Source organism: Corythoichthys intestinalis, chromosome 16, assembly GCF_030265065.1.
Source record: "Corythoichthys intestinalis isolate RoL2023-P3 chromosome 16, ASM3026506v1, whole genome shotgun sequence".
Lineage (NCBI taxonomy): Eukaryota > Metazoa > Chordata > Actinopteri > Syngnathiformes > Syngnathidae > Corythoichthys > Corythoichthys intestinalis.
Window position 1 is genome coordinate 7,549,947 of NC_080410.1, and position 10,260 is coordinate 7,560,206.

Genomic DNA, 10,260 nt, shown 5'->3' on the forward strand with positions numbered 1-10,260 from the left:
CCGGCTGTGTGGTATCGACCAATGCCGATACTCAAACGTACAGTATTTGGACTGTATTTGGAGTATTATGGATTGGTCAGACACTGCTTAACTCATTGGCTGCCATTGACAGCGCTAGACATCCAATCCATTTGAAGTGGATTGGATGCTTCAAATAGATTAGATGTCTACTAGTGATAAACTAATTGGGGGGAGGGTTCATCTTGGCCAGAGAAATAACACATTTTATTTCTTTTTTAACTCAATGGCTGCGCTAATCTCTGTGAAGTTGGCCCCCGATTAGACGCAAATTTATATAAAAATTATGTCATTCGGTTGTGCTAGGTTTGAGCTGAAAATTTTTTTGGTCCTGGAGATATTAACTTCAAGTGATGACGTGACTCACAGCCTCCCATTTACTGCAAAACGGACCCGAAGGGGTGCCATTGTTCGTGTTATATTTGCGCAAGTTGTTGAAACACCCCTCTGTTATTGAGAGAGTGTGCACGCTTTGTCAGCAGCCATGGAGGCGCTCCGATTGACGTCATCACTCGAAATTAATATCTCAATATCTCAAAAACGATAGCAGAACAAACGAAAATTTTTACAGCACAAACCAACACAAACGTAGCACCAAAGTTGGACACAATTTTTAGCCATTTTAAATAAAAATGGGGGGGCTGGTTGACCTCAGATTGACCTATAAAAGAAATGTTAATTTCTCAAAAACAATAGCAGCACGAACAAGCACAAACCTAACACAAAGGAATGATTTTTCTATAAATTTGCATCTAATAGGGGGCCAACATCACGGCGGTCGCTAGATTTCCAATCATTTGAAGTTGGAGGGCTCCCGCAAAAGAACGCTGCCACTCTCCAGCTTCAAATGGATTGGACATCTACTAGTAATAAGATAATTGGTGGGGGACTGCATCTATGCCAGAGGAAGAACAAATGTTATTCTTTAACTCAACGACTGCCATTGACAGCACTAGATGTCCAATCCATTTGATGTGGGAGGGTTGTAAGAGTTGGGCATCAAGCATCGATGGGAACCGGGACTAACACTCCGGCTCTCCCGGACCCGTTCAAATTTATTTATTTTGATTCCAAGTTTCGATGCCCTGATTGGCGAAAAAAAAAGCTGCCCAACACACGAAGTTTGTGTTTTTGCATTGCAACTTGATTTCAACCATGGACACTGCGGTGGCGCTCAAATGTTTGGCTCATCCTCACAAAACAAAATGACAAGTCAGCTCAGTGCAACATTTGCAACACAGGTATATCATGCAAAGGTGGCTGCATGACCAATATGATTGAACACCTCCAACTTCATGGAATACAAGTGCCGAGTAGCATAGCTGAGTGCCGTGCTGGTCCCCTAACCAATCAGAACCAGGTAAGTAAAACAACAAATTACGCCTGTCTTCTGCTACCCCTGCGACTCGACCCTGGATTAAGCGGTAGATGATGGATGGAATAGTACGAGAATAAGTCGTATTATTACGTCGGGCTAATGTAGCTGTATAAGCAGCTACGTACTTTAAGGCTTCCGTTAAAATCTAATGTATTAAAAGCCTCTTTTGTTTTAGAATCGGTTTTACAAATAAGGATACCCTTAGTATTTTGCCTCATCTACATCAAATTATAATCAATAGAAGAATTTATACAAATGCTTTGTCGTAGCTCCCAGCTAAGGTGCATGTATAAGTGCGTAGCGGCTCACAGCTACCTTACCCCTATGTAATATTTGCGACTTTTTCTCGCGTTCTCATATTTATGCATTCAAGCTTCACCTACACCCAGTGAACATGTGTTCTCCACTGCAGGAGACACTATCTGTCTGAGAAATTCATAATTGATTGAAAGTTATGATATAATATAAAAAATAATCGAGAAGTTAAGAAATTAACATAAACTATGCAATTTTTTCGACCCTGCCTTTTAAAAGAATCGGAATCGAGAATCGTTTGGAACTGAAATCGAAATGTGGAATCGGAACCGTTCAAATTGAATTGATGCCCGACCCTAGTAGTAATGTGTTACATTTACTCAGTTACATGTAATTGAGTAACCTTTTGAGAAAAATGTACTTCTAAGAATAATTTTACTTAGCCATACTTTTACTCGAGTAGATTTGCGAAAAAGAAACGCTACTCTTACTCGACTACTTTGGGCTAAACTAGTCATTACATTTCCAATCAGACTCAAGCTTGGACATTATATGATCACACTGGCCTGTTCAATCATGTGGCGTCGTAAAAAAAAAAAAAAAAAGTATTTGACTAAGCCTACCGCAATATGCAATTATTACATTTATAGCACGGTAAATAAAAATGAAGGTGCTAATTTTTCCGCTGCGATTTATTGCCTCGCGTGCACGTGCGTGCGCTCGTGCGGCAGACTTGCTGTTAGGGCCCAAATACACCAGATGCATCATCGTTCCGGGTTCGGTCCAGCTCCGGCTAAAAATAGCGCCGGAGCCAATCCGTTCCCATTATATCCTATTGTTCAACGTATACTGGACGCGTCAGTGCTCTGGATTGACTGCGGACCATCTCCGGCGTGCCGGAGCCCGCTGGATGGTTTAGGTTATTTTTTTATTTTCGCCGGAGACGCATCCGTCAAAATGGGCGGAGCCGGGCCTGTAGTCAACAGCCCAGTTGCTTATTCACGGTTTAACCAGCGAACATGGACGAAGAACGCTTGAGCATGGAGGTGGAAAGTCACAAAGTGATTTATGATGCAGCAAATCATCATTACAAGGACAACATTAAAAAGGAAGGTGTATGGTGTCCTATTATGTGTGTTTTTCTGGCAATGATATCAAACACACGACGTGCTGACATTTTTTTACACACGGCGCTAACAACACTTCCACAACCTGTGGCTCTCAGCAGGATGTGTCTCTCACTGCTCCGTCACATGAACAAAACAACATTACTATTGCGTGTGCTTCAGGGTGCCTTGGAAAACATCCAATCAGAATATTACACATGGAACGCCATAGCAGAAGCTATGAGGGGAAAAGTTTTCATTTGCCTAAATGCTTAAGTTATTAAGTGCAATTTTATTTTTTTTTCTTGAAAAAGACATTTTATTTCTTCTGTCTTTCTGTGCGGTATTAATATTGTTGTCTTTTACTTAAAAGAGGCATGGTCTATTGTTTTTAGTTGTTGTTTCTTAAAAAGTATTTTTGAATTCAAGAGTAAACATTTATCGCATTTAAATGGGTTTTTCTTGATCTATTAATATTTACTGTATTCTCACTGTGTTATTTTTAAATTGGTTTAAAAAAAAAAAAAATTGGGGGGGCAATAATATCGCATATCGCAATAATTTAAGATAAATTATCGCACACTAAAATTTGTTATCGTGACAGGCCTATATTTGCCGCCGTCAACATGACTCGAAAGCGCGGATTTTAATCTCTCTCCCAGTTTTTATTTGGCACCGATTAACCACGGAAAACTGAAGATATGATCCTTTTAGGTTCATTATTGGAAATGTTTTCTCCACTAGAGGGCACTCATGCTCTTTGGATTTTTTTTTTTTATCTTGCTGGAATTCAAAGTTTTATTTTTTATTTTTTTGACTTAATGTGGTTATATAATATGTTATAGTACAATATACTAATAACAGTTTATATAGATAACTGCTAAGGAAAAAAATACCATTGTTTAAAAAAGAAAAAATTCTAACATCTTAAGCGGTTACTCACAATGTTACACATTGAGTATTCTTTTCACCAAATGCTTTTTTACTTGCACTTGAGTACATTTTTTGGACGACTACTTTTACTTTTACTTGAGTAATATTATTTTTAGAGCTGTCAAATTTATCGCGTTAATGGGCGCTAATTAATTTTTTAAATTAATCACGTTAAAATATTTAACACAATTAACATGTGCGCGACATGACCCACTCACGCGTTGCCGCATACAGCGTACAATGGCGCTGTTTTACTTATATACAGAGGTAAGCGGCAGCGTCAAGTGATTGGAGTAGATCAGGGTTCACCAAATCTGGACCTCGATGCCATATATCCTGTCATGTTTTCCATGTCTCTCTCCCCTAACTCACCTGAATCAAATGATTTTGTCATCAGCAACCTCTCCAGAAGCCTGATAATGATCTTGATTATTTGATTCAGGTGTGTTGGAGGAAGGAGACATGGAAAACATGGCAGGAAAAGTGGCTCCAAGGTCCGGATTTAGTGAAGCCTGGAGTAGATACAAGCATTCATTGAGGCCGTGATTTTCATTGGCAAAAGCTTTATCATCTCTCCCACATCAACTATAAATATTGTAGGAAGCGACGTAGGGAAGAATGACAAGAATTGATACTTTTCTTAACACCTTGAATTGTACCCAATGCAGAGAAGATATTTGCATTTGCAGCCACCACGCACAGTCATGGTTGCACCACTTCCCATCATGGATTTGGGCAGAACAGTTAAGTCGCTACAGTATCATTTACTGAAAGCTCAACAAATACACTACATGGCAATATTTAGTCACAATATACAAACTCACATTTCTCCTTTAAGAATTACAAGTCTTTCTATCCATGGATCCCTTTCACAGAAAGAATGTTAATAATGTTAATGCCATCTTGTGGATTTATTGTTATAATAAACAAATACAGTACTTATGTACTGTATGTTGAATGTATACTGTATATCCATCTTAAATATGGTATATTTTAGAGGTGGTTTGAATTGCGATTAATTACGATTAATTAATTTTTAAGCTGTGATTAACTTGATTAAAATTTTTAATCGTTTGACAGCCTTAATTATTTTAAAGTAACGCTACTCTTATTTAGGTAAAAATTTGGGCTACTATACCCACCTCTGATCGCAAGAGGTTCCAACCCCGGATTCACACTCATATTTACACCATCACCGAGTGGAAACCAATGCTTTGTAAAGCATCCCCGCAAATATCACTGCAGTGTTGCAATGACACAGCAAAATGAACATACGGTGGCTGTTAAAAGATTATGTTTCTGACTCCAAATCTCTCCAACAGCAGTCATTTATGCTTTTTATGATTAGATTTGTCATTAAGCATTTTTGAATGTTACATAGTTGTCATGAACACCTGCATTACAGTACATTAAATACCTGCATGCATACCAGCAAGTGCAATGTGTGCACACACATTAGTTGGTCGCAGATGTTTGCAGAGCACTTAAGCGGCCTTGAAGCTGCTGAGGAGCCACTGGGCAGCCTAATGTCACATGTCTGGCCTCATAAGGGCAAAATGAACACTTAATCCCCCCTGGCCATTATGGTAGCGTGTCTATCTTTGCCCTTGCCTTTCTCATTTTTTGTTTGTCTTGTTTTCCCATCCCTCTGAGATAAAAATGTTCTTCTCTTGTTTTTTCCTCTCTCACGTGTCTTCCTCTGTTTGTGTATACTCAGAGCATCAGAACCATGCGCGTGAGCTGGTGAAAAAGGCAGACTTGTCACAATGGGACGCTCTGGTTATCATGTCGGGAGATGGGCTACTCTTTGAGGTGCTTGGATGAAAACCAACTAGTACACATTTCTGTCTATGTTTGGATATTATTTGTCTTCAGCACCTGTCTGCTTCTCTCATTGTTCATTCAGGTGATAAATGGTCTGATGGAACGTGATGACTGGCAGGAGGCCATCCAGACCCCTCTGGGGATTCTGCCGGGTGGCTCCGGCAATGCTCTGGCTGCCTCGATCCACCACTACTCTCAGTGAGTTTGTCTATTAATGAGTCATTTAAATGCATGGGCTAAGAGTGCAAAAGAAGAGCCAAGAAAAATACTTGCTGAGCCATAAGAGAAAAAAAAAGTGATTTATCTCCTTCCTCTGTAATCATACTCTGAGCTGACTGGGCACATCATTCCTCAGGAGGGAGGAGAGACACAGGAGCAAGCTGAATGTGTTCACTGCAGCAGAGGTCACTTGAAGCAGCTGATAACCTAGAAGGAATGATGTAATAGTACGGCGGTGTTAAACTTACATGGCCCAGATCGTACTCCTCAAGGAGTTTAGTTTGAGTCGTAGTTGAGGGGATGCTTTGCAAATAAGAGCTCCCTACATATACCGTATAGGCCCGAATATAAGACGGTGTTTTTTGCATTGAAATAAGACTGAGAAAGTCGGGGTCATCTTATATTCGCGGTCTAGACGTTATACCCATTCACGACGCTAGATGGCGCCAGATAACATTGAAGCGATGTTCTGTCATGACGGATCTCAGATACTCTCAAGTTTAAACAGTTTGCATTATTTTATTGGAATGTTTTTCCTTATTCAGATTTGTTTCAAGACTACAGTTACAGTTAGACTTCGCTTTGATGGTTAATGCAGTTATTGCAATTTTGTTGTTTTATCACAATAGATTGCTTTATTAGCGTTTCAAAAACCAGAAGCCATTCATTTACGAATGTGATTGCACTTTAGTTTACATATTTAAATGTTCAGATATTAAGATTTGAATGAGGCAAAATAACATGCTTTTTCTCTCAAGTATATTGTTATAATTATGTTTCAGATGTACTGTAATTATTTTCTGCATAAAAATTAATTTGGTGTTCAAAAAGTCTTTTTTCAAACTTGAGTCTTGAAAAAGAGGGGGTCGTCTTCTAATCAGGGCCGTCTTCTATTCAGGCCAATACGGTAATATTAGTTTTTTTTCCTGTCTACTTTTTCAGCACACTTTGACGTACCAATCCTAACTGCGTCAACTTCGAAATGTTCCAAAAATTCACTCGACGCTGACTCTTTTTTGCAATTTTCCTTCTATCGTTTAATTCTGCGGCAAAAACTCCATTGCAAAAACAAAAAAAATATTATATATCTCGTCCTACATTTTTTATTCGATACTAATGTTGTTTTTGGCAGTTTTTTAAATTTTCGTCTTAGTCTTTTGAAAGAAAACACCTATTAGTCTTAGTCATAGTTTAGTCATTTCAAAATGTTTTCACCTCCGTCTAGTTTTAGTCGACAATTCTCAAAATGTTTTCGTCTATAAACTTCAAAAGTTTTAGTCCATGAACAGATAATTAAAATTTTTCTAACAATTTCGATTGAACATGACAGTCGAGCACATAACTGTAACGTCTACAAGGACATCACCATTTTCATGATGATTATTCACACTCAGCAGGAAAACAGCACATTATTTGCAATTAATTGAACTCACCTTGATGCCACGAACTTTATGTAAAATGTTTTCCAAGACACCGAGTCACTGCGCTAAACGCTAATGCTAACGCTAACGCTAATGGCAACGCGAACGCTACGCTAATACATAGTCATCATCACTATTGATGTGTCACTTCGTCATTCTTTGTGCGACGCCTTATCAGAGGGGGCCGAGCTTCATTTAGTAACAGCCGAAGACGGCACACGCTCATGTCGGATTTAAGCTTGGATTTACTTACAATTGGATTTAACTACAAAAGCTGTACCGCATACAAACAGGAAGTATTGTCTCAGAAGTGATTTGTTCGAGGATTCAAGGTAAATATTATATTTTTTGTACCATGCATGCGTGATTGAAGCATTTATTTGCAGGAATTTTCTTCTTTGTTTACACATAGTGGCGGCTAATTTTCGTAACTGAGTTTACTTTTAACCAAGAAATCGGGGATTTAAGCATTTATTCACAAGAATTTTTGCCACAGAAGCTCTGTTTATGCCAGGCGGCCGCTAGCCTCATTCGCTAGCATAGTAGCATTGTACTTTGTCAATATACGTAAAATAAATGCTAACTACACGGTTTCTTTGCTTTTAACCAAGAATCGACACTGTTTTACCTACATATCTATGAAGAATTTGTGGCTTTAAGCATTTATTCACAAGAATTTTCGCCAGAAAAGCTCTTACGCCAGGCGGCAGCTATCCTCATTTGCTAACAGTATATATAATGATAAAGGGCTATCCTATGATAAGTTGTGATTGTATATAGAATTTATTAATAATCCATTTACACATTATTTATAATTGATTCTACATATTATTAATATTAGTATTAAGTTTCTTATGTTAAATTAAGTGATTTATTAGCTGTTGAAAACTTGCAGTAAATAAAAAAAAGTTGCTATTTTGGTCAAAATCTTATATGATATGTCAAATATTGCTATTGTTTCTCAAAATATAGGTGATTATCTCTGCATTTGGTGATTTTTGTGCATCGAGTGTAAAATCCGAGACTATTATAGCCATTTTAAGTTGTGTAATACTTTTATAAAAAATAATTAATCGGAATTTTATAAGGGAACGACTTCGAATTTTTTTATGCTGCTGCTCATGGAGACTCATATATGGCTAAGTTAGGTGCCTGTTTTGGTTTTAGGTCAGTAGCAGCTTTGGTTTTGTAAATATTTGAATTCGAAGTTTTTGAAAATAGGCCCCCTACGAATCGGCTCCGTTTCCCGTGTCATGTCAGAAGGTTATGAAGTCTATGGCTAATGCTACAGGTTAGTTTAGTGTGTGATAATCACTCAGCACAGACCTTTTAAAGGCTAAAGCAACATTTGGGCGACCAAACACTGCTAAATGCGTGCTAACTACACATTAAATAAGAAAATATCCCACATTGTGAATTTATGACGAAAACTATGGTGAATTTTCATCTCGTTCTCGTGTTATCAGACAACAACTGGCATCCATGTTGTTATGTTTTAGTCTCCCAAGACACATTTTCAGGGCATAATCGTGACGTCATGGTCATGAAAAAATTGTTCGCTGACGAAATATTTTCGTTATCGTCATCGTTGACGAAAACAACGCTATTCGATACACATAAATTACACATCAAAACATTCAGTAACTCAAAGCGCACAAAAGTTGTATACAGTTATTGCCAAAACCGTACGCTTCCATTAAAATTTGACAAGAACCTCCCCCTTTATTTCTAATGGCTACATTCATTTCCAACGGGGAAAAAAATGATCCCTAAACCCCTAAATATACAAGAGATGACACAGAAATGTCCAATAATCAACAACAAATGATCTGAAATGTACTGGAGGTCACCCCGGAATGCCCCAAAATGGACAAAAAGTGACCCAAAATATGGAAGTGATGTTTAGTACAGTAGTCCCCAACCATGGACTTTTTGCACCATGGATCTGTGTGATGTGGGCCTTTTTTTCACAGACTGGCAGCAATGTGTGGCAGAAAATTACAGTAAGTATGAAATAACGCGACAGAGCTAAAAACAAACATTAAGTTTAAGCATAGACTTCACTATCAGTTGACGGGACACGGGGCCGATCCGTAGGGGGCCTATTTTAAAAAACTTATAATTCAAATATTTTCAAAACCAAAGCCACTAGCGAACTAAAACTAAAACAGGTACCGCCCTTAGGCATATATGAGTCTCCATGAGCAGCGGCATAAAGTCGTTCCATAATAAAATCCTGATCAATTATTTTTTATATAAGTATAGCAAAAATTAAAATGGCTTTAAAATTCTCAGATTTTACGTCAGATGCACAAAAATCACCAAATGCAGAAATAATCAGCTTTATTTTCAGGATCAATAGCAATATTTAATATATCATATAAGTTTTTGCCAGAAATAGCAACTTAAATGTCATGTGTAGAGATACAAAATCCAACATGGCGGCCGTCACAAAACAAAAAGCTTTTTAAGTTGAAAATTCTTGTTAATAAAAGCTTAAATCGAGATATTTCTATAGATATGAACTTAGAACAGTCTAGATTATTGGTTAAAAGCAAAAAACGGGCAGTTATCATTCATATTGCGTAAATATTTCAAGCAAAAGTATTGTGTAATCCAACATGGCGGCTGTCATGAAACAAAGAGCTTTTTAAGTTGAAAATTCTTGGAAATAAATGCTTAAATTGTGGAAGTTCTATTGATATGACCGTAAAACAGTCTAGATTCTTGGTTAAAAGCAAAAAAAACGGCCCGTTATCATTCATTTTTCGTAAATATTTCAAGCCAAAGTTACACTAATTTTATCCATTGATTTTTTTTTTTCACAACATTTCAAAGTAAATGCGTGGTGCTATTTAATATAATAATTACCTTGAATCCTCAACCAAATCACTCTTGAGACACTCCTGCCTGCTTGTACGCAGTAAAACCTTGGCCCAGTTTCCACCTAAATCCGGCATTAGAACGCAGCGTGTGTTTGAGTTTATCACAGTGAAAGCCAACTCAACGTTCTGCCTGGGTCAGACCCCTACGAGAAGGAGTGGCACTGTCTTGGGAGCTGTCTTGTCAACTGATAGTGGAGTCTATGGTGCAGGGAAAATGTAAC

The 10,260-nt window shown here is 37.9% G+C and overlaps 1 protein-coding gene across 1 annotated transcript in view; it reads left to right on the forward strand.

The window, feature by feature from the left end:
• LOC130904368 (sphingosine kinase 1-like) overlaps positions 1-10,260 on the forward strand; it is a 94,565-nt gene that overhangs the window by 64,237 nt on the left and 20,068 nt on the right. Inside the window, exons 4-5 of the mRNA XM_057817089.1 lie at positions 5,408-5,502; positions 5,597-5,712. Coding sequence (XP_057673072.1) covers positions 5,408-5,502; positions 5,597-5,712 — 211 coding nt within the window. The remainder of the gene's footprint in view (positions 1-5,407; positions 5,503-5,596; positions 5,713-10,260) is intronic.